At 45.2% G+C, this 25,860-nt stretch overlaps 1 protein-coding gene across 2 annotated transcripts in view; it reads right to left on the reverse strand.

Moving 5' to 3' along the window:
- Positions 1-2,918: 2,918 nt before the first annotated feature.
- Positions 2,919-25,860, reverse strand: part of GOLGB1 (golgin B1) — a 315,045-nt gene continuing 292,103 nt past the window's right edge. For both annotated transcript variants that reach the window (XM_085653794.1, XM_085653791.1), the window contains 4 exons: positions 20,756-20,838; positions 19,233-19,367; positions 18,393-18,501; positions 2,919-7,700 (listed from right to left, as the gene is read on the reverse strand). In XM_085653794.1, the coding sequence (XP_085509920.1) occupies positions 7,566-7,700; positions 18,393-18,501; positions 19,233-19,367; positions 20,756-20,838 (462 nt within the window). In that variant the 3' untranslated portion in view covers positions 2,919-7,565. The remainder of the gene's footprint in view (positions 7,701-18,392; positions 18,502-19,232; positions 19,368-20,755; positions 20,839-25,860) is intronic.

A 25,860-nucleotide genomic window follows, 5' to 3' on the forward strand; every position in this document is an offset into this window, starting at 1 on the left:
CGATCGTCGACGCCGCTTCTCCCCAGAGCCCTGGGGGGACGGCGAACAGACGGTGGTCATCCTCCTCGACGTCGCCGCCCTCGACGTCGACGGGGAGTGGGAGCGCTTACTGGTCTTCCTGCCCCTGGGGAGCCCCCCAGGGGCCTCAGTATGGGCCAAATCAGCCCCTCCAGACCCACCTGGTGCCTTCAGTCTTCTCTCCTCCAGAACTTGAAGCCTGATTTTCATTCTGTCCCTCAGGGTCCTGGCTGAGAACGAGTGGCAGATGGTACACCTTTCAGGCACGTGGGACTGGGGAAGGCAACCTATGCACACCTCGTGTGGATCCGTTTTAGCCTTCTTTCGACCACATTCCGGGCACTTGTCGAACAAGCCAGGCATGTTGACAGTACCAGCTACTAAGCACAAGAAAAAGTGACAAAAATTGCCAAAATCTCAAATAAACCCTTGAAAAGGGGAGAGCTCAATGCTCCAGGGTCCTGCTAGCAGGAGCCGGAAAAAAGAACTGAAAGTAAATGGGACCTGCTGGGCATTCTGGGATACTGGGGAAAGTTCTGGAAATCTGGAAAGTTTTCTTAAAGGCACAGTATCCTGTTCTAAGCCACATAATGGCAGCCTATGGGGCTTGTCTGTCCACCCCTTCCTCTCTATCATTCCAGAGGCTTTTGCTGGTAGAGGCAGGGTTTTTTCCTATGTGGAGAAAAACTAGACAGGCAGTGCTGTTTGTGGATGTTGGTGGAATTCTAGTTGAAGTACTGGACAGTGTAGCCTGTGGGTATAGGCTGCATTATCTTCTCTCTTAAAGGTGTATGCAGGTCTGCATGATTGTCACCTTTTAGAGATTATTTTTTATTGCTCCGGGGTCCACGCACATGGGCGGGACTATTCACTAGACTATGACTATAACAGAGATCCCCTACTACAGAAGCAGAGATTGCAAACCTGATAGAAATCAGTCTAGGGGTATTTCGCACGACACTGAGGACAGTAGCGGAGGGGTGTCCATTCCATCTCAGGCAAGGCATGGTGATCACAGAGCAAACAGACAAAGAACGCTCTGAAGCGCGAAAACAAAATGTGGGGTTGAATTTGGACCGATCTCTACACAAACAAACCTGCAAATGTTGAGATGATGCAATCAATACCGAACTGACAGGAACTGAGGAGAGAACACTGCAATGGTGTCGATCAGGACATCGGTAACACACATGCGAACCAGACAGCAGAAAGAAAACAATCTAACATTGGAGCTGAAGACTACGTACATTATCAACAATAGTGACTCGAGAAGATTTATTTGAGAAAAACAATGTGCGCTTACCCGGGCCCAACACTAGATGGCAGGATTATGCACAGCCTGTGTATAGACAGCCACATATGCCTTGAACAATTGGTTGTTGTCATCAGAGAAACTGTTCGTCGTCATCACCAGGGTCAAGTATTTTGTATTGGTGCGGTAATGTATCAGAAGGGGTTTTTGTCAAAGTGGTTACAACTTTGTTGAGGCTGTGGTGGATGAAAGGATTAGCGGCTTCCTCTCTGCATTGGTGTCTGCTTCAACACTCAAATTTGCGTTGGTCATGGCACCATAAATGGCATTGGGCTTGTCACTGTGCCTGGTGTTGAGACGGACTCTGAGAATTGGTTGAATGGCATAGTTGGCGTTGGGGAAACAATCAGCTGCCAGTAAAAACGACTAGATCTTTAGGATCCAAATGGGCTGTAGATAGATCTGGTCAGGTACAATATTTTCTATCCATGGCACCCACGACTTTGTGGAGTTGTTGCGATAGCCCGGGGAAGTCGGGGATCATCCGGATAAGAGCCAGAGCCTGTTTTGAGGAAGGAGACAGAGTTCGCTGCTTTGAGGTTACCAGGGTGTGGTGCAACTCTTCACAGTGGGAGTGGTGGAACGAAGGGGAGCGGTGCTTTAACTACTTTTGTTTTTTTGACTTCTTAGACTTACCTGAAGATCATGACTTTGAAGATGAATGATCTCAAGAGCGGCCTTTGCAGCAAGAGCTTGTCCACACCCTCGACTTTGACTTCTTCGTTTTGCGATGGTGCTCCACGATGCAGAGTTTAGCTTTAAATCTTGAATGGCCCTCGAGTTCATCTTCGCACACTTGTTGCATGACACTGAATCATGTTTGGAGCCCGGACACCAGAGACAGACCTCATGTGGGTCTCTCAGTAACATTTGTTTGGGGCAATTCTTGAACACCTTAAAACCTGCCTTTTTTAGAGGAAGCATGTTATTTGCACAATGAAGAACATTTTTGTGTGGGAAAAGTCTGTCAAGCCTGACAGAATTTGAGAGAGTGAATTCTGGATGTGCTTCAGTAGGAATGGAAAGAACGCACCAGATGTCAGTGTGCGGAGGTGGCGGCTATATAGGAGCCCCAACGCCACATCAGGGGAAGGACAGAGCTGCATGATGCCACCTACTGACGCCTGAGTAAATTGCTGAGAAAATTCTCCATCTCTAGTCTGGCTCAGGAGTGAATTCACAAGGTGAGGAATCTGCGGTTAGAAGTATCCGTCAGAATCAGCCGGCTGATCTGTCAACCTTAGTATCACTACAGCTGCATCAGTGGGCACTACTGATAAGTATACAGTCACAGAGATCCTCACCAGAGGTATAAGCTATATTGACAGTCACCATATGTCTGAGTACTACATCATGCAATGGCAAATCATTTATCAATACTGATGCATGGACCTTTATCTATCCCACATAATATTAGTCATATGAAAACTTACCATTGCTGTCTGCCTACAGCTGTAGAAACTAGCCTCCAAAGTTCTAAGCACAGACAGGGTAAGAATAACCTAAATTACATAGCTACCACAGTCACTCCAGTTCTGAATAATCACAATTCATTAATCATGTTGCATATTTTCTGTGATCATAGGACTACACTTTGAAAAATATTTTTATTCTATACAGAATAGAGTCATCTTGGATGTCATAAATGAACAATTTGGTCACCATTAATAATATAATAAAATACTGCAGGATCACACTGCCACCTTCATTATAAACAGAAACATTTACAGTAGGATTAGCAGACCTGCACAAGGATTGGTTTACTTTGGAACAGCAAATAAATCATGTAGTGTGTCACTCTATTACTATGCGATTAGGCTGTCCTCTCAAGGTTTATAATTTGGTGGATGGAGTAATCTCCAGGGGACCTAATGCCAGGCAGGCCGAGACTACTCCGCCCACCAAATTTAGAAATGACTGCCAAGCTGGCAGTCATTTCTAACGCATGTCACTGGGGTTCCTGTCAATGCTTTTTGAAGTTTAGCGCATGGCTCAGTCAACATAAAAATACAAAAGGAAAATGCTGCCCTCGCCGTTGGAGTTATCTCCCATGGCGAGGGGAGCATTTAGCTGTTTTCTCAGTCCATCATCGCTAGCATTTTCCTGGCAGTGAAAACTGACCTTTAATTCCATCCCTGTGAATTAGGTGGGCGGATTTATAGGGCTGCCTCTGAAAAACCTTACTCCACAAGACTTTCAGAGTGGTCTAAACATGGTGAAGACTGAGTAATCTCCGCCATGTTTAAACCAAAGGTCCGCCCCCTCATATAAATCTGGTGGGTGGACCACAGTCTTGGCGGTATGGATACTACAGTCGCTATTGTGAAGGAGTATCCATACCGCCAAGATCTAATTCAGGCCCATAGTGTCAACACAGAGCCTCTCAACTGGAAGTACCCTCAACGTATTGCAGAAGAATCTTATAGCTAAATGCAGATTGAACGTCAGTTCTTGATAAAGTCCCTTAGAACTGCCCACTGTTAAGATGAATAATGTTCATCTTCTAAAGAAACACCGGTCTGACCAATGAAGGGATACAGAGTTCATTTTACAATGGCTCTTGTTTGATACAAAACAATTAGTTGTAACCTCCAGGACCTTGTAACAAAAGGAGGAACCGAAAGATTTCATATTCACAATTGAACCTGATGACCAATGAAGTGACCTGCAAGTTATAATCTTCAATGAATGGTCTGACCAGTAAACAAGAAAATTGAAGAAACAGTCATTGTAGAAGCAGTCTACACAATGGAAGGGAAATAGACTGAGGTCTACACAGAAGTAGCTGTTTAACTAATAGACAGATATAAGACTTGTTTCATTGACAAACACTAAGATTTGATCTGTACAGCAGATAAATCTTAATGGTGGACAATGAGCCCCGAGGCCTAGCGTTTAGACAGTAAGCTAGGTCTTCCACAGAAAGACCTGTTCTGTTGCCAGACACTGGACTGTAATCCTAACACAGAACTTGATTCAGCGATGGGCAATGACCCCCCACTGACAGTCCTAATTAGGTTTTGGTCAAACGACAAACTATGACTTTCAGAGATACTAGTCTAAATGATGGCAGGGCAGTAAGATGTGATCTCTGCAGAAGGAGATATATATGCCTTGGAGAGAAGAACAACAAGATGCAAACTCCACAGAGGGATCTAAATCATAACCATGAGTACAGTGCGGTGTGACATGCAGAACAAAAGAAAAAGGCTGCACTGTAGTCCATATAGCAAAATGGAAATGACAGGTACATATACAAGTCCTTGGAGCAAGCATATGCAGGGAGATTAAAACATCAGTCACTATTGTGGTTTGGGTGAATCAGAAGCCTTAAGCCTTCAATAATAAGAACCTCATGATCACCTATTTTTACTTTGGCATTGTCAAAAATAAAGAGATGAGCAAATCAGCATGGGGCTTGGCCAGGAGACCAGAACACTGAGATCTGTTTCTATAGATCTGTTCAAGGTAGAACACAACATACTTTGACCACCTTACTAAATAGCTCCTATCACAAGTCGAGTTAGAGAGGTTGATGGAAGAGTACACTGAAGGAAGCAAAGCCCCTGCATTTAATTAGCATGTTTTAAAATTAAGGTGCATTGTACTAAGCCTTTTGAGCCACTGGAGCTCTGCTTCATTGTGGAAAGACCTATTAGATAATACGTTTTCTGACAGAACAGAGTTAAACCGGACCTTTGGAATAAAGGAATGACTGAGCAGTGGCCACCTCAAAGAAGCATCTGACAAGACTATCCTGTGTCATCCTAGAGAAGACAGAGCATCTGCCAGTAACTGTCTGTCTGAGAAAAGGATACGCAGGAGTTGGTGTACACTGAATGGCCTATTTGGTCATAGGAATGTCACGCTACAATAAATGAACCTCCTGCCTTTGAAAGAAGCATTTTGAACAATAAACCCTTATAAATTAACTAGCTGAAAAAGCGGAAAATAACCAGAGGGTACTGTGCTTCTGTGAGATACACCTGCATTTCATAGAAAGGAATTTTCAGTCCCTCCGATTTTCTAGGAATTAAAATTACAAATTATAACATAAGCAAAATAAATAGCGCAATTTAGCACTCTTAAGCCGGCATTTAACACTAGCCTAATATGCCCAGATAAATATCTGCTGTAATACTCATCTGTAAAGGAATCAGAATAAATTCCAATACCTCTACGAGGAGACCAGAGCCACAAAAACTATGACAGGAAGCCTTGGATGAAATGCACAGTTTACCCCTTATGTTTACTTGCCCATAGAGAGGATGTCTATGATTTCCTACCAAATATAGGTGATCCTGTGTTTATTGTGGAAGTGATTTTCTATAATGAATGAAACATGAACAATAAAGTGTGTGACATCAATTGCACTCCAAAGAATGCCTCTCCTTTGAGTGCAAAGAAAGTTCAAGCCCAAACCTAGTGAGTCCACAGAAATAAGACTGCAGATCTCTTTTGTAAAAAAATATAAAATACCCTGATTTAGTTAAAGTTTCCCTGTTAAGATCTCCACTTCCCATTTTGTAAGAAGAACTCCACAAGCCCCAGGCATGGGATTTAAGAATGTCAGTATGGTCATCAAAGTTGCAACAATCTTTCTTCCCAGGTTCCATAAAAGGTGGACAAGAACAACCCACCAGATTCTCAAGCTCACACAGAGGGACAACGGCTTTAGGGCCTGATTTAGAGTTTGGTAGGCAGGTACTCCGCCACAAACGTGAAGGATATTCTGTTGACCTAACTACAAGTGCCATCGGATATAATGCATGAGTAATATGGCAGACTGGATATCTGCCACATTTGTGACAGAGTAACCAGTAAGCCAAAGTCTAAATCGGGCCCTTAGAATCAGGAACTGAATTCAACCATGAATCTCAGTGCACAAGCTCTCACATACAATTGAGGAGCCAGATACATCCACAACCCTTTACAAATGAGTTTACATACAAGCCTTCAGTACTGCATATCTCGCCTCCTTAAGCACCAAGTCTCAGATACACCACAGGCACCTACTGATACCCACCACCACTACAGAGGAGCTCCAGATATATCTTACTAACTAGAAACAGAGAATGCCCCTTGCGCACGAGTACCAGATGCAACTACAGACTCACAGGAAGGCCCTGGGTACAAAAAGCAGCTACAATTCTCTGTGCCATCTTGCAAATGTACTGGCATCTGAATGTAGCCATGGTCCCTGTGCATGAGCTCTCAGACATCTCAGGCACTGGATGTAACCAAACGTACTACGCATTTGGTCTCACATATAATTTGGACACAAGATTGGGACACAGTTGTCGGTGTATGTGCTCTGAAATACTTGCTGTACAGTATGTAAACATGAGCTACAATACCCCATGCAGCACATACCTCGCGTTCCGGATGCATCCACAACCTCCTGCAAACAGCGTTTACAATCTTCAGGCACCAAATGCAACCAGATTATATTCTGCAAAAATATCCATGCAGACCTTGGCAACCACACAGTGCCATAGTTCTTTGTGCACCAGCTCTGACCGACCCCTTTTGTAATGAAAGGAGCCCCAAACTCTTAACAGCTATCAATCAGGGATATCATATGCAGCTGCAGCACAATGTAAGTAGCTTTCAAGTGCCTCAAGCTATAGCTGCAGCCATATTATTCTGTGTGCCATGTATCACATGCCTCAGGGAAAGTAACATACTCCTGTTGATACAAGTGTACAATTTTATCCCAATGATTAAGTCCCCAAAAGCAGTTCCACTAATAACAGTTTTTGCTTCGGAAAACTGTCTCCAGGGTGAATACTGCACACAGCTCGGGCAATGAAAAGTGTAATGACTCAGAACAGACTTGCAAGCCAACTTGCACACACGTTTGCTTTGTGCTAATGGTGGCATGGGCTAAGCATTAGAGAACTGCCCCAAGGATGGTTCGAGACACAGCACATCAAACTAAACAACAGATCAGGATTTGAATCCAGTATGGGTGAGTGTTTCCTCTACGAAAGGCTTAAGTGTTGCATGCTCATTCCCAATTCTGAGCTCTCCGCCTGAGTTCATCCAATCTCTTTCTCCATCCATCCATCGGTATCTAATTGTGCAAGTTCATATTTCCATTTAGACTGGTCTTCTCCAACACCATTAGACAGGGGACTGTTCACTCACTGTCAGGAATGGTGGAGTAAGGGAACATTTTTAAGGAAAGATAAGAGGGTAGGGCTTTATCTATAGTGTGTGGGTCTTGGAGATGTCATAAGCGGCGTGTAAAACACAGAAAGAGGAGGATGTGTACAGTCAACAAATACAGAGTGACCAGCAGAGGAGTCCTTGTTCGTGAATAGAAAAGATACTGCAGAAAACGTCGCAGTCTGGAGTTACCACGAGTCTGAAAATCAAGGATAAAGACCATTAATCACTTTAAGTGATACAAGCTTAACAGCAGTAAAACAATACACTGTTCTCAGTAACACAGATTGCCTAGAGGAGATCACTGGGGTATGTGCTTCCTTGGGAAAACTATTTCATGATGTAGGCTGACTGCCCAGGGGAAAAACCTTACATCAATCTGTGCCACATGCGGTAAGGGGTTAAACAAGATATCCCTATTAGTGATAGGCTGGTTGAGAGTAAACAATATAGTACTTTCAGTCACATCGGCTGGCTAGACGTAAAACAATGTATCACTTCAGGTTACAGAGGTTAGCTATAAGAGAAACAATACATCAGTCAATTTCACAAGTCGAGTAGTGGAAAAAAAGACACAATTTTCGCAGGACTTGGGTAGGTAGCAAGATATTTAAGATTAAAGTAGAGAGGTAGCTTATCGACGCTGAAAATGAAAAATGGGGACAAGTCAACAGTTTGCAGAAACAAGCACATTAGTTCAAATTCTCTGGAATCTGTCAGATGTTAAATGCAAGAAGGGAGGAGCGTATTCCAAATGATGGAAACCTAGATCTAGACTCTAAGCTGACACACTTTAAAGCTTGAGAACTGTGAGTGATCAAACACTAGAAATAGTTTGCAATAAGAAGGGATAATAAATTCCTAGTCAAACTATTTTATATGTTGTAAAAAATGGGTAAGTTCATGACTATCATATATTTCACATTATGAATGATACTATTAAAAAACTAGCTAAAGCAGATTGCACATGGTGTGAAATGAGGTTCAAACACTACATATCAGCCATTTCATACGTTTTTAGTTTGGATTTAGATGCTAGTTGACAAAGCTACTTACATCTATGGAAGTATTCAAGTTGGAATTTTCTTTAGCCACAATGATTAATATTTGGAGTTGGAGTCTGGGAAAACTGAACTCTTTTGGTAAGTCATGCCATAGAGTCTCCTTGATCTCAACAGGACAAGATACCACACAGCACTGTAACAGGTGCAATATTGAAGACGTTACGTTTCTTTGGTAACTGTCTTTATGGTACATACTCTACCTAACCACAGATTGCTCACCTTTAGAATATTAATCAGGCACTAGAATGGATCCATAGGTTTTCACAGCAGTGTTCCTGTGTGCCACTAGGTGGTGTCATGTGGCTCCGCACTGGTCTTGTTCTGCCCCAGAAGTGACAGAGCAGAGCCGAATATAAGAGCCACCCTTGTATGTCGATGTCAGTTTCTTGCTTGACCCTTTCCATGCCCTCAGATGCAAGGAAAGCACAATTAGAGGGACCAGTGTGTAGATCTCTAATTTGGGATCTTTTTAGATGGTACAAAAGAAGCCACTCCATAGAAAGGGAGACTGGAGGGCAATGACATATCAACGGTTAGAGAATCCAACTGAAAGAACGTTACCGAAGGTAAGTAACTTATTCTTTTGATGGAGTCTTCTAACCTGAGATTCCTCACCTGTAGAATAGATACCACAGCAGTATCTCCTTAAAGGTGGAGGGTCTGTGGAGTGGAATCAGACCAAAAGGGCCTACAAGACTGAAAGATCAAAATGCCATTCCTGTCAGACCTGGCTCTCAAGGTACTAATGCTTTGCAAACACATGGACTGACAAATGTCAAGAACAGGCACTCTGCATGCCATCGCTGTGGGAGCAGCCTTAGCTCTAGTAGATAGAGTCCTCAGTCCTTCTGTTTCTGGAGACTGCTTCTTAACCAATGCGTAGCAGGCCCAATGCAGAGAATTACCCCCATTTACAAAGTCTTTTTCTGCACTGCCTTACCTGTCTTTGCTCAAGAGAACCCCACAAACAGCTAATTGTACACCGGATGGTCTTTGATGCAATTGATGTAAAAACTTAAGACTCTTTTGGGGTCAAGCCAATGGAGTCTCTCCTTCTCTTTTGAGGGGTCAGCCAGAGAAAAGAATTTTGGAAGGGTGATGGATTACACAGCATAAAAATACGTTTTTGGCAAAAATGCCACCCTTTTACATAACACCAGTTTGTCTAAACAAAAAGGTGGTGTAGAGTAGCTGCACCAAGAGAGCCTAGTGCGCGTTCATGCGACAATCATGAAGTCAGGTTTGTGAATCAGTAGACGCAACAAGCAGCTGTGCATTGGCAGGATAGGGGTACCCATGAAGAATGTCAGGACCAAATTATGATCCTACTGTGGCATCGGAAACAGTTTGGGAGGAAATGTTTGTCAAAACTTCAATAAACTGCATCACAACAGATGATTCAATCAAGGATGGTTTGTCAAGCAAATGCAAAAAAGCTAAAAGGGACAAAAAATAACCGTTATTGGTGCCCACTGAAAGACCTTGGTGAGCTAAAGATAAAACATCTGACAGTTTGGCTTGTAAGGGGTCTGTGTTGCAGACGCCACACCAGGCCACAAATTTGTTACTTCACCCGACGTAAATAGACTTTGTAGAAGGATGCCTACCAACAAGGATGACATTCACGATCTTAGGTGGCAGATTGAACCCAGTTAACGGCTGCTGCCTAATCTCTATGGATGTAAGTTGCCCAAGTTCGGGTGCAGAACCCTGTCCTGCTGTGATGAAAGAAAATCCTCCTGAACTGGTAACCTGATCGGAGGATAGACTCACATGCCCAAACGTTTCAGGCAACATACTCTCCTGGCTAAATCTGGAGCCCCTGGGATAGCTAGGGCCTGATCGTTTCTGATCTTCCTTGGAACCCGGGGCAGGAAGACCTGCAACGCCATGCTAATGACCCGCAACTCCAACATGTTGATATGTAGCTGGGTTTCCACCACAGACCAGATTTCTCAGATCACCACCTCTCCCAGATGACCTCACCGACCCAGCAGTGAAGCATCCATCTCCATCGTCAGCTGAGGGTGGGGAAATTAGACGGGCCTGCCACTGGTTGTGGTAGAGCAGCCACCATTGTATATCTTGTGCAATCTCCGAAATCTGGATGATACCCAACAGGTTTTTTGGTGAAGGGCCCACTGAGATTTCAGACTTCACTGCAAAGCACACATACGCCACCTGGTGAGTGTTCAAACAGGATGCATGAGGCCAACAGGCAAAGAAGCATCAGAGCTCCTCTGACCGAGATACAGGACCAAAGGATTAAACAGTGGTTAAATAGCCTGACTGTCCTATACTCACTAAGGTGGAAGTAAGGCCTTGAACAGCACAGTGTCAAAGACCGCTCCTATAGATTTGAAGTCTTTGCAAAGGAGTCACGTGTGACTACAGGTCATTTAGTCAGGATGCTCGCCGTCATCAGGAGGTGGTTACAACTGAATGTGGCGAGCCCACCTTCATCAGCCAGTTATCACGTATGGGGAAACTGGTATCTCCATGAATTGCTCTGCGATCAGTGCCATCACTTTTGTGAACACCCGGGGGGCTCTGGTATGTATAAAGTGGGGCACAGCCAACTGAAAATACTCCTGGCTGACCTTGAATCGCTGGTAACATATATGGAACTACAGGACAGGCACATAAAAGTATAAATCCTGCTGGTCCATGGCTACCGTGCAGTCAGCTGGATCCAGACAGAACTTGAAACAGTATGATAATTTTTAATTTGTCCTTCCATAGCAAGGTATTTAGAGGGTGAAGATCTAAAACAGGATGCAGGCCTACATCCTTATTCAGCACAAGAAAACTGCAGGAGTAAAAACATGTACTTGCTTCTGAGATTCGCACCCTCTCAAGGTCCTCTTTGGCTAGTACAGCTTACACCTATTGCAACAAGATGGACAGGTGCTCCACTGAAAGCCACTCTAATGTGGGACAAAGCTGTGATGCATCAGAAAGAAACAGGAGGGAACAACCCTGCTAGACAATCTGGAGGACCCATCTGTCGGATGAGATGGACTGCTGCCCTGTGAAAAAAATGTCTGATTTTGCCTCCTACAGGGTGACTGTTCGTTTCTAAGGGCACACTAAAGTGGCTTTGGGGCTGATATCGCTGAAGGGAAGGTACGGAGAAGAACGGTGTCCCTCATGACCTGCACAATGTCTGCTTGAGGCCCATTTCTGAAAGGACTAGTGTGGTTGTTGTGGAGGGGTAGTGGGGCCTAGAATTGTCAATACGCCAACCCTCTGGAGTAGCCTCAGAAGGGTAGAAACTGATGAGGTAACTGTCTGGCAGAGGTGGAGAAGTCCAAGGAACATACTGTGACAATGCTTTTATTAAAACACTCCATAAAGAATGCCTGCACATCTCCAGAAAAGCCAGTGGATCACATCCACACACGGTGATGGAGTATCACACTAATGCCTACTGCTTGCCCCTAGCAATCAGAAGTATCTAGGCCAGCCAGAAATACATATTTTGCTACTTCCTAGTCTCCCTGAATAGTTTGAGCCAAGGATGCCAAATACTCAAATTCTCAGGCAGTTGGTGAGTGTAGAGGGCAGCCCGACCATTTCAAAGTTTGCCTGCCAGACCGGACTGGACAATCTTCCACTCAGGAAGAGCTGTTTTCAATCAATCAATCAGGTGTTTGTAAAGTGCAGCTGACGGTCTCATGGCGCTGGGGGGGGGGGGGGGAGTGGGGGGGGGGGGCTCTGCTGGTCCATCTGGGTGTGGAGGTTCAGTCGAAGTGCCAGGTCTTGAGGTCCTTCCTGAACTGTGTCAACGTTGCGGACTGCCTGAGGTGGAGTGACAGGTTGTTCCAGGTTTTGGAGGCGAAGTAGGAGAAGGATCTTCCTCTGGGTTTGGTCTTGAGGATACGTGGGGCAGAGGCTAGGGCAAGTTGGGCGGAGCGGAGTAGTCTGGTGGGTGTGTGGAAGTTGAGTCTGTGGTAGAGATATGCTGGTCCTGCATTGTGGAGAGCTTTGTAGGCATGTGTGAGGAGCGTCAGTTTCAAGGTGATTCTTTTTTGACTGGGAGCCAGTGGATTTGTCTGAAGTGTTGAGTCGTATAACTGCGGCGGGGGATGTAGAGGACCAGTTTTGGACATGCTGTAGTTTCTGGAGCTGCTTCTTGGTGATGCTGGCGTAGAGTGCATTGCTGTAGTCCGTCTTTCTGCATTCTGCTGGGAGCCATCTGAAAGTCTTTCGAAGCAGGCAGAGCGTGTGGAAACAGGATGAAGATACCGCTTTGATTTGGTGGTATATTGAGAGCAAGGAGTCCAGTATGATGCCTAGGTTGTGTCCATGGTCCATGGGGGTGTGATGGGCTCCTAGCGCGTTGGGCCATCAAGAGTCGTCCCAGGCTGAGTGAGTGGGTTCCTAGATGAAGCAGTTGCCTCACATCCAGGTAGCGACTGCCTTCATTCCGTTGTGGGTTGGTTGGTGAGGGAGACGATCACCTGGGTGTAGTTGGCGTATGTAGATGTTGAAGAGGGTGGGGATTAGGGAGGAGCCCTGAGGCACTCTGTAGCTGATCTCTGAAGGTTCTGAGAGGAACAGGGGTTCAGTTGCCTTGTCGTGGATGCCGGCGTCGTGGAGTCTCGTGATAGGGTGCAGTGGGAACTAGACCCGAAACATCGGGTATCAGAGCGCTTTACACGAGCACCAGTTTTGTTACAGATGAACACATCCACTTTTTTTGTTAGGCACGGGGAGATTAAGTGATTTGCCCAGAATCACAGGATGTTGAGCATCGTTGCCGAGACTCAAACCCGGTTCCCCAGCTTCGAGGTCGACTGCTCTAGCCGTAAGGCTACATCCTCACCCCGGTCGAGGAGGAAGCGGATGACGTCGGTGGCAGCCAGAAGTGCATTCTCGGTGCTGTAGTTGCTTCGGAAGACCGATTCGGAGGTGTCCAGGACGTGGTTCTCTTCGATGAACTTGGCAAGTTGGGTATTGATGGCCTTCTCGCTGACCTTGGCTAGGAAGGGGAGGAGGGATATGGGTCTGAAATTTTTGAGGCAAGTGAGGTCGGCAGACGGTTTCTTCAGCAGTGGGTTGATTTCGGCGTGTTTACAGTCATCTGGGTAGGTGGCGGTTTCGATGGAGCAGTTGATGGTGCGGCGAAGCTGGGGGGCGATGGAGGAGGCTGCTCTGTGGAAGATGTGGTACGGGCAAGGATCCGATAGGGCTCCGGAATGGATGCTTTTCATGGTCTTGAGAGTGTCGTCTATGGTGAGCGAAGTCCAGTTGTGCACGATCTGTTGGGGTGTGACGTGTTTGCGTGCAGTGGTGGTTGTGGGCGTAGTGGTGGTCTACTGGGTGTCGAAGCTGTCATAGGTCTGCCTGATCTTCTGGTGGAAGAAGGTGCAGAGTTTGTTGCAGAGGTCTTGGGAGGGTGGGACGTCTGTGGTCTTGCTGTTGGGCCTGGAAAACTCTTTGACAATAGCGAAGAGTTCTCTGCTGTTGTGTGAGTTGGCATTTATTCTGTCTCGGAAGACCGTAATCTTTGTGGCTTTGAGGAGAAGGGGGTGAGCATTGGCGGCAGATTTGAAGGTTGTGTGGGTTTCTGGGTTTTTGTTGTTCCTTCATCTCCTCTCGAGTCATCCGCAGGTGCGTCTGGACTCGTGGAGGGTGGGAGTAAACCAACTGGTTTCTTGGAATGTTGCTTGCCTGGTGTCTTCTTGAGGGGTGCCAGAGTGTCGGCACAGTTGGAGATCCATCGGTGAAGGTTGCGAGCTGCGGTGCTGACATCTGTTGGTGTTGGCGTGGTGGTCGTGCCTGGGAGGACAACGAGACGTTCTTCACTGGCCTTGTTCCACCTGCGGCAAGGGAAGGTGGGCTGATGAGGGCAGTGGTGTACAATGGGTGTGGTGATGGCGAGATGTACCCAGTGGTGGTCGGTCCAGAGGAGCTCGGAGGTGTGGCTGTAGGTGATGTTCCCGCTGGTGGAGAGAACAGGTCGAGAGTGTGTCCGGCTGTGTGGGTTGGTGCTGCTTGAGTCCCATCTTGGCAAGGACCTCCAGTAGGGAAGCGGTGTTCTGGTCTAGGTGGAAGTTGAGGTCCCCAAGTACGATGTACTTGGTGGATGCAAGACCCTGGGGTGAAATGAGGCCTCCGATGATGTCGGTGAACAGTGGGCGGGGTCGAGTAGCCTGTAGACAAGGATGCCGCGGAGGGAGGTCTGGGGTTGGTCTGGATGTGGAAGTGTAGATGATCCATGGTTGTCGTTGGGTCGTTTGAGTGCGTGGTCAGTCGGAGGGTTTTCTTGTGGACAATGGCGATGCCTCATCCTGGATGGTCGGTGCGGGACTTGCTGGTGATTTTGTAGCCATCGGGGATAACAACTGGTCAAGAACTGGGGTTTGTAAATGTTCCCATGAGGAAGGCGATGTCGGGATAGGTGGCGTCGAGGAGGTCCCAGATTTCTGCGGCGTGTCTGTGGAGGGATCGCACGTTGAGGAGGATGCAGTTGAGCCAGTCAAATGCGCTGTTGGCGGCTGGGCAGTGAGAAGAGCTGGCGTGTTGGCATGGGTGAAGACATGGTTGCAGTTCCGGCAGGCGAAAGGTCCATGAGTTTCTTTGGTTACGATAGGAGGCATGCGGTGTGGTGTCCTGGGTTGAGGGCGAGGAGTGTGCTGGCATAATTGTGGTGGAAAGTCCGAGAACCATGGTCCCTGGTGCTAGGCGTGGTCCAGGCGTGGACGGGCGCAGATGGGCTTTCACAGCTAGACAAGCTGCCATGACTCAACTATGATCCCATTCTAGTTGCAGTGCAGCCTGGGAATGATTTGAGATTTTTTTTTTGCTTATTATTAAGTTAAATGACTTGTCAGGGTCAGCAGGCCAACCCAAGGTTCTACATAGGTCGCCATCATATTCCTACTCTGCTGTAGTGCCCATCACTGCCACCAGCCCATGTCCTGAAACATGCTTAACACAACGGAAGATCTGCCTTTATAACTACAGTTACTGTCTATAGTGCTCAGCTCAGTATTCCTCCAGGAAGCTAGGCTGCAGCGATAACTCCTCTCTGCAAGCAATGTTCCTAGCAGAATTGTTGCAGAGCCTCAGGTCTCTTTCCAACTTGAGAAGGAGACTGGCTGCCAAAGACACATCCTGGAACTCAGAATGTTTCTCCAAAACCCCTGCTGGGTGCTGCCTGAACACTGGTCAATGCGAAGCTCCAAAGACACTGATCTACAAGAATTTCTACCTGACTAACAGATTAAAGTATGGATTGCAGAGTATTGATCTGCTTTTAGATTTCTCTATCTTCAGGGGTCAATACCTCATTCCAAGAATGTCCTAAGTCCAAATATCTTTGATCTGGAGATTCTAACAGGAAGGAGGGTGGAGCACGGTGACAACTGACTCGGAGAAAAGAACACATGCACAAAGGACCAGAGGCCATTACCTACCTGACCTCTACATCATTTTTGTCTATACGCCACCTCTGGGGGAAATGAGGAAGCAAGAATGGAGCAGCAGGCTACCTCGCACTTTGGAAGACCATCTGTTTCCAACCCATCCTTATGCAGTCTGCTCCACTTTAAAGAGAATGTCGTATGTCTTTTTTCGAATTCACATCCCTGTTCTGGCAAGGCTCAGTTCTAACCTCCATCTTGTTCGCCACTTCCACGCAGGAGACAAGAGCTCATGTGAACTCCATGTTCATTCTACCATCAATGTACCAGCTTCCTTGGTGACCTGGTGGTCTTCTGTGTACCAGCTTCCTTGGGGCATGGAGCAGAATGTGGAGGTCGTGTTTAGCAGAGCCAGGGAGCCTGTGCAGGATGTGATCCATAGGTTGAAGTTCTTGACAGAGCATGTGAGGTTGTCTTAGGATGCAGGTATCGTGGCTGAAACACGGTGGGCCAAATTTCTACAGGGATCTTGTTCAAATGGCACCGGGAAGTTTTGATATGTTTAGTTCTGTGTTGGTACGGCAGGTTCAGGCTGGAGCAGACAAGGGAGTGGTCTGTCTAGGAGAGCGGGGTGGGCTTGTTCACTATGATGTTGGTGAAGACGGCGACTATGGTATCAAGATGGTGTGAATGGGGTTGTTGACTCGGTGCAAGAGTCCTGATGTACTCAGGTCTTCCCGGAGTTTGGGGTGTTAGGGGTCAATGTGGCCCACTAGATGAAAGTCAAGTTCACCTAGTACAATGAAAGAGTTGGTTGTAAGCGCCAGAGGGACGATAAGGTCTGCGAGAGTGGCACCGAAGCTAGATCTTGCTCTGGTGGGCTGGTAAAATAGTGTTTGTCCCAAAATGGTGTTGGTTGAGGTGCTGAGTTTGAAAGCCATGTATTCTAGGTGTCCGCTGGACGAATGAAGCAGTTGATTTTCTCTTTGAAGACTATTGCGAGTTCTCTTTTTGCTTGTTCTAGCCTGATTTGTCTTGAAACCGTTTGAGGCTACCACAATGTCTGGAGTGGATGCTGAGTTGAGTCAAATCTTGCTGAGGAAGAGTAGGTCGGGACAAAGGTCAAGGCAGGAGGTCCCAACTATTATGGCATGTTTGGTGAGTGAGCAGGGGATGGGGAGTATGAAGGAGAAGGTAGGGTGTATGTTGCGAGGGCAGTTGGGTGTTCAGTGTATGATAGGGCCCAGGGGATGTAGGTTGGGGGATGTGCAGGATGAATTCAGTGCAGTGTGGGAAGGTGCAGGAGAAGCAGCAAGCGGTGAAGGGGTTGTGTGTGGTATGCTGTAGGCGTTGGAGCCAGAGAACGTGGGTTGGGGTGAGGTCAAAAGGTGTGAGATTGGGGGGTGGAGGAGAAGCAGCAAATGGCGCAGGAGAAGGCACCTTCGGTGCAAGTGGGGCATCCCTGGGCCTGGTGTCCAGGGTTCATGTTGAGGAGAGCGTTGGCAGAGTAACACTTTGGGCTGTGGTGGGTGGATTGGGACCGAAGGGTCCTGGAGCTGAGCACGGTCACAGCAAGGATACGCGCAGATGGGCTAGTCTTTAGCACACCTTTGGCGCAGCCAGCATGGCTGCCATCAAGATGGTTTGGAGGGGGGATCTTGGGGGGTGGCTCAGTAGGCAAGGCACGCAGGGAATGTCAGCAGGAGAAAGTGGTGATAAACAGGGTGCAGGAGCACAGGTAAGTAAATAGGCTAAAAAGAGAGTGAAAGGAGCCGAAAGAGGCAGAGCACTGACAAAAACTGTGAAAGAAGAGTGGAAAAGCGGGGTCAAAAAGCAAGAAAGAGCGAAACAAGAGTGCTAAAGACTGAGAAAGAGTGGAAAACTGGCAAAATGGAGCATAAGTGAAGAGTAAGAAAATGGTGAAGAGTGAGAAAATAATGCTAAAGAGTGATATAGAGTGGAAAGTGGGCAAACAGAGCAAAAGAGTGAAGGTGGAGAAATTAACAATGAATTTTAAAATAGGCAAAAGTGAGAAAGAGGAAGCAAAAAAAGAGAGAAAGGCAGCAAAGCCAAAGTCAGGATGCAGCAGAAGAGAGAAGGCAGACATAGGCCGTGAATTCTCAGTCAATCAAATGGAAGCTGGGTCCAAAAGAGCCAGGCTTGGTAAGAGGACCATGCACTTGACCAGCAGATGAGGCAGCAGGTGAGCAGGCAGGGATGGGCAGCACCTTCTAATCTTGTGCCAGTCTTGCTACTCCCGCTAACAAAAGAATCAGGGTATTGACCTCAGATCTTTTTGTTGACAATCACACATTTCTTAGCATTGTTTCCTAATTACTAAGTAAAACTAAATGTGGTTGACTCAGGGACAAGCAAGCTTGAGATAGGAATGGGGCAATCATCTTCACGAGGTATGATATAGAAGCACTATAGTAAGAAATGTTTGATGATCCTCACCTTGCTGAAAGTGCTGTCCAAGGGTTCAATCAACAGAGAGTGCTCATGAGAGGGAGAAACATCGAAGCTGTGATCCTGGTTTGTTGGGGCCCAATGACTAGACTCCAGCCTGTATGATTTACAAAAAGTACAGATTCAACAAGTATGTTGTACTCATTCATTGCACCAGCTCACCACGGCTAATGCAGGACCATACTACCACAGCCAGCTTTACTGCATCATCCCACACAGCCAGCCACCATGAACTATCCTGTGGAGTAAGCACTCTTACGCCACCCTCAACCCAAAGCTCATTTACCATCCTCAAGGGACATCTTTCCTACTACTTCCCAAAGCACGAGCACTCATATCACCTCTCACATTCATTGCTCCTCATTCACCTCCAAATAGCAGACATTCTATGCCCCCAAATCGAAGATCCAAAGTTAAGTTCCAAAGTTATTTTTCACAACTAATATACCATCACATCAACCACCATTCTACACTGTTATACCACCCACCTCCCCAGTCTTTTAAAGCACCACCCTCCACATGCCACACTTCTACACCTCTACACCACCCCATACAGAGTTCAACAGCATGCTCACAGATAGCAGAGCTAGATCATTCTTGAACATTAGCACTCGATACATTATCTCCCAAAGTCAGCATTCCTGACCTATTCACTGTATGCATTGCTCCTACATTGTGTTTATCGGGAGATCAAATAAGGACTCGATACATTAGCTCCCAAAGCCAGAAATCCTTCACTATATCCATTACTCCTATACTTTGTGCTCATCAAGAAATCAAACAAGCAGATGTCATCCTTGAAAAATAGATGGTGCAACCTCATCTTACCTTCTGACATGGTCTTCTGATGTGAAGAGAGCCTCTTCTGCTGCCAAACGTTGGTCCCGTTCCTCGCTCAGCAGTTCCTCAAGGCGCTGCAACTCTTGTTCACTGCTAATCTGGTGATGCTGAGCTTCTGACAGCCTAGAATGAAGGAGTTGAGAATCCTACTTTGTGAAAAATTACCCTTCTCTCAAATTCCAGTAGAGGGGCAAATACCCATATTGCAATTCCATTAGTAGACCCCTAGTTCCTGCAGTGGGTAAATAGCCCTTAGAACAATCACACCATGTGCTCCCTGTAACCTCTCAATGACTGGATGATGCATAGGTACGTCTTCCCAATTGCTTTAAGTGACCCACGCATATTGCCATATTCACACCAGAACCACATCACCTATTCTGAATTACAAAAGCTTCCCTACAAAATTGGTTCTTCATAATCAGACTAATAAAGCTCAACAGATATCCACAGTAACATCTCAGCACCTCTCCACAATAAAACTGGAGACCAGTCATCAGTATTTTTTCAGTATTCAAATGTATTTATTTCCAAGAATTCATCTTATAGAAATAACAAGTAAATATATATAAATTCCCATATAGACAGACAAAAACGTCCTAAAAAGCCAGAAAAATCACAGCATAAAATTGGGTGCTCTGTCGTATTCCCTTCAAAACATATGTGAGGTCAGCAGCCACATGGACTAATAAAATATTCAGGAAGCATCGGCTCTACAGGTACAAAGAGTAATAATTCTAAGTTGGAGCAATAAATACCACAGTTATTTACATTTCTAGGATTTCTGAATAGCATCCATAAACCCCGTCAATGCTTTTAGCTCTTTAAAGTATAAACAATCAAGGAGTATATGGGTTATATAATATTTCACACCAAGTGCACGTCAGCAAAGACCTTGATTTTGATGAATCCTATTCCAATGAAAAGAGATTCTCCTTAGTGGGTCGACGCCAATCAGTAACATTTTGTGTCTCATTCTCCTGTCAGGAGTTTAAGTTAAATAAGGAAAACTCCCAGGATCTAGCAGGTGTTCAATAGTGCACTACAGATCTTTTGGTCAGACAGTGAGCCCCATCTGCCAGTAGGCTGAGAGCTCCTGCAATTCAATAAGAAAAGATTTTACCTTCCCCAAAGCCACTGAATCATTATTAAAAAAAAAAATCTAATTTAAATAAACAGTTGCTAACAAATTTAACAATTTGACATGAAAGTGGGTCTTGATGGGATTGAGAGCCTATATTTGCATGGGAAATTTTGGATTAGCATTGTTTTTAATATGAGAAAATAAAAATTTGCAAGCACGGGCTTCTACAAATAAGGAGGTTATATTAAATTTAAGCCATAAGGCTTAAATCGTGGCATTTTGGGGAACTAAGAACCACTTCTTCAAACACACTCTTTGCACATAATCCCAGCTTAATCTAGACCAGCAATATAAATCCTACCTCTGTACATGGTAGGGGGGTCAACAGAGCATAGAAGGAGATAGTTTGGATGAAAAGTGGTCTTACCTCAGGGTTAGTTCCTTTATTTCCATGGAGGGTTCATTCTTTTCCTGGGGGGCACCGGGGGCTGCATCAGTCATAGGGTAACCCTATAGGAGAAAGACATCTTTGAATTTTTTTTTTCTTTTTTTTATCCTCATATCGCCAACTTTCTTGCTAGGGTTCCCTCTGATCTCTCAAGGTCTCGCATAAGGGTACCAACTGGTTGACCAGGAAAAAAAAACAGAGTTATATCCCTCGAGCATACCGCTATGTCCGCCACACTCCTCCTCTGCTCGATACTCCCACCATTGCGAGGAAGGTGTTGTCGTCAGCATGTACTGGCATAATCATAGGATTCACACTTATTTATTTCTCCATCTTGTTAAAGGTGCCCATATTCTTAACTCGCTCATAGGGTCACATGCCAAATCAGACTCGCTTATATAAATTATATTCCTCAAACAATCACTAAACAAAGGTGCGTTTCCTGATTTCCATAACTTACATATCTCCCGTCTGGCCAACAGGATCACATAAAACAAAAATTTTGCATTACATAAAGGGATCTGCACATTTCCTTCCAAATATAGACCAAAAAAAACGAACAAAGGACAAATTGTAATCTGAATCTCTATCGTTTCCCTGATAAAGTTGCGTACTGAATTCCAGTATAGAGATATATTGGGACAGGTCATAAACATGTGAATGTCGTCTGCTGATGGTAGCATACATCTAGCACAGTTATACACATTATTAGTAATCTTAGTTAATTTTGCGGGTGACCAATACACTCTATGGGTAGTAAATAGGTGGTTTCTTTTGAGTGATGCTGGTTTAACCCCTTCCCTGCTCATGACGGAACCGTTCCGTCATGAGCCACGGTTGCCGTGTGCTCATGACGGAACGGTTCCGTCATGACAATCCTGTCGGCGGCCGCTCCGCCTGCGCGGCGCTGTTTCCCCGCCTGTGCGGGGCGACAACGCAAATGGGCGGAGTCATGACGGAACCGTTCCGTCATGAGCACAGCTCAACTGTGGCTCATGACGGAGCGGCTCCGTCATGAGCACAGGCCCGCCGCGCTGCCCCCCTGCCCCCCCCAGCGCTGCAGCGGAATGTCCGCAGCAGCGAAGGGGTTAACTACTATTCGTAGATAGTCATAAGATGTACGCCACAGTTGGGTTACATCCTCTTCGGCAAATTCCCGGCCCCAGAGCTTGACGATTTCAATCTCTAGTTCCTTATCCATCTCCAAAAAAGCCCAATACCAAAAAGACACCTCTTTTCCCCACTGGCCAGATCTGGTCACCTGACTGAATTTTGTATCGTCATCCTCTTCCTCCCAAACCTGTGCAGCCCACCAAGAGCTCAGTTGATAATACTTGAATCTTGTTAGCTGTCCTTTACAAAGACAATTCAGGTCTCCCCAGCACATTAAGTCAGAGCCCTGCTTAAAATCAGCCCAATAATATAAGCTGCCTATTTTCAGAGGCTGACTTAGTTGATCTCTTAAGCATTCGGGTGTGCCGGGAGAGTCCCATATTGGAGCATTACTAGAGAAATAGGGGGGGCATCTTTGAAATTAAAGGAAAGCTGATGGCTTTTGAACTTCAGTGGAGCTACTGTTTAACGCTTTCCTTTGACATATTTGAAATTAAAAGAAAGCGTTAAACAGTAGCTCCACTGAAGTTCAAAAGCCATCACCAAGGAACCAGGATATTGACCCATTGTGTATGTGGACGTCATTAAATGGGCTGTCAAAATTACAGCTGAAGTCATTTTTGGCAGCATGAGTTACAATGCACTGAAAGCAGGAGGCAGTGCAAGAGTGTCAAATAAGCATTTGAAGCAACTTTACAGCATCAAGTGCTGTGTTACGGATCCCTCATTCTCGAAGAATTTAAGCATTCTTTGTCAACTAGTAATAGCCTCATGGTAGAACCTGCAGACGTCTTATGTACCGCATGCTCAGATGTTCCCCTAGTCAAACAGTGACCTGGTTGTTTGAAAGGAAACTCATACTGAAGCTAGAAACTGACAGCACAGCTAGGATACCCCTTCATAGGATGTGATCTAAGCTAAGTGTGTAACTAAACCATGAAGGGAATGAAGGGTATACAAATTAATCGTTTTAGGTGTCTAGGCTCCCTACTGAAAGAAAGTACATAAGAAGCCAGCATGACTCAGTGAAATACATTACTCCTTTATCAGAGGTAGATGCGGAGCAACCAAGTACAATGTCAGTATGGGTACTAAGCTGAATAGCTATAGACAAGCTGTTTGGTTCAAAGGACATCAAGGCATTCAAAAGAAAAGAGAGGAGCCAGCAGGTTACCCCAAGTCCTGCTCTTTGCACATGCACCCCTTTTGGTTACACACACTGTCAGATTTCCCTGGGCCACTGAGATGAGTTTATAGCTGTATCTCTGCAGAAAAAGGAAACATGGACAGGTTCTCACACATTTCTCCCTGCAAGCTACACACTGGAAGAAAGTGCCTGGAGGAAAACAGATCTACCAGAGAACTTGTTGGGTACTAGGGCCCCACCCAATTTTCGCCCTACCAAATGAGAACACATGAAAAAGGTATTATGGTATAAGTGGGGATTCAGTATACCTAAACCCATAGTTGAAAATAAGAATTAGAACAGCCATTATCATCATATAAACACTGGAAAAGGCAGATAAAATTGAGTAAAATAACTAAAAACACCAAACATCATAGTTTACTACTAAGAATCTTCACTTACATTGTCAGATCTGCCAAGCTACGTAAACCGTCCCCTACCTGGTAATGACTCATGACTGGGCCACTTCTTAATCAGAAGGAATATTTTTGGTACGGGCATTGCTCCTATTCAGGTAGATATCCCCCCCTCATTAGGAGAGTGTGAGGCTTATATAGTCTTGTGCCTGCATACAGCAGCTGCCTCATGAGGATGAATGTCAACCCACTGCTGGGCATGGGTGCTTCGGGCCCTTTGCTGGGTGAGGGCCCTTAGTAACTTCATTACAGGGCTCTGTCCCATGCCAACCTGCTGCTTGATAGGGTGGAATGATACCACACTGCACACAGTTTGTATAAACACTCAGTTTAAAAGCTGTTAGTTAATAAAACACGTTAGGATTATAATTCACTTATAGGTGCATGTATAGTTCTTTAGAGGACGGTTCTGTGGTAGCACTATCATGGTGTTACGGCAAAATGCACACTATAGCCAAAAGTCAGACCTTCGAAGTTTATGCTCTAAGGTAGCAGTATAGGTAATTGTTAAGACACTTTACCCTATACATGGATGGATGGTGCAAGGAAGAAAGAAATCCCTGCAAATGAAGGTAAAAACCACACTGCACTGTAAATAGCCCCCCTGCAGGACTCATAACCCCAAAGGCCCTAGCAACCTATGAGAACACACCAAGGACGCTTTGGAAATATGTCTATCAACAGCAGCAACTCTGGCATCACCGAATGCACAAAACAACTGTTGGAAGCTGGTACTCTCAGTCCCTTTAACAGAGAAAAGAGATGCATATTTTGAATTCAGCAGAGGACACCAGCAAAGTGAAAACTTAGCTGCACTGCACATCATATCACCCTAAGCTTAAGTAAATACCATTAGAATGAACTTGGGAGCCCCACGGGTACAAATGACCCAAAGGAGAAAAAGTCCTCAAAGCGAATCGTAAAACGAGTACCCTATTTGAAGTGACCCAGTGTACAATTTTACTCCCAGCTAAGAAGAAACATGAATAAGACTCCTAAGTTGAATTGCACTGAATTCCTACAATCAGAAAGGCCACAGATGTTTGATTGGTGGGGTTTAGCTGTAGAACATTCTCTCTAGCTACTGGGACTTGTAGTAAATTCCTTCCATAAGGAGGGTTGTTTCTTTTTTTCTAAGCAATTGAAAGCAGAAATGAACTACCTTCCCGCAGTCTGCAAACTGAGGCTAGAGTGCCTATCAGCAATGGAGTTTTTAGTGTACATAACAGAAACAAACATACTATATTGAAAAAGCCTACAAATGCCTTTTCTTAGATTAAATTGGTACACAAAACATTTTAAGTTTATTGTCCACTACAGATCTGCCACTTCCTTAGTAAAGAATTGAGTTTATTACTGCCAGTTAGCGTGTCATCCTTAATTCATCTTACCCAAACGTGATCTGTTCTTATGTACCCCACAAAAACCAAAGTTATGTGTTCTATCTTTAAAAAATTAAAAGTCACAGCATCGTCTGGCATTTTGTTAAGCAAGGAGTTGATTTCCTTCGCTTCTTGCTGATAATTTATTTTCTGGAAGCAAATCTCTATTGTAAACAATATGTGTTGTTTCCTCCGGCGTCCACACAGGTGTTTGGAAGGATGGAGGAGTGATGGAGTCCTATACTCCTGCTCTTTTAAATTACGTTTAGCAAGGCTAACACTCCCCCATACCACATGCCCACTTTTCTGTGCTCCTAGGATATGTAATCAGATGCATCAACTCTTAAATAATCTTTATAGTCCTCCCTACACTAGGGTGTCACTAACACTGAATGAAGAACATTTATATACACTTTTTTATTAGTTGAATGGCGTCAAAGTGGTGAACAACATTCCAAGGCAGGCCAAACCAACGGTAGGGAAGAACTCCTGAAAAAGCGAGGAAAAAATACGTCCTAGATCAGTGATAGATGCTTTTTTCTATATGGTCCTCTGAGAAAGCACTCTATAAAGGATAGTACAAAACTACATTAAATTACATGAAATAGGTAATTGGGTTCAAAGCAATGGTGCCTGTAATGGAACACTTTTTTCACCCTAGGTGACAAGGTTAAATAAACCTCGTACAGACAGGAGAACTAGATTCTTGGATCTGAGCAACCACCTATGAGTGTATTGGCTAGCTATGTCAGAGCTTCGCCTGACTGAACAGTAAGAGTAAGACATGTTAAATTGAATCTATTCTCTTTGCCTTCGGAATCTAGTGTAAGACTCCCTCAAAGTTAGAGATATGTCCCAGTGTCCTCAAAATGTCTGCCAAGCTGGCAGCAGTGTTCTGCCCTTCTCGTCCTACATTCCACTCACAGTCCATTGGATAGACCACCAAAGGAGCTGCTACAGCCATCGATTCAGAAACTGTTAATCACT

The sequence above is a fragment of the Triturus cristatus genome, chromosome 4_1 (assembly GCF_964204655.1).
Source record: "Triturus cristatus chromosome 4_1, aTriCri1.1, whole genome shotgun sequence".
Lineage (NCBI taxonomy): Eukaryota > Metazoa > Chordata > Amphibia > Caudata > Salamandridae > Triturus > Triturus cristatus.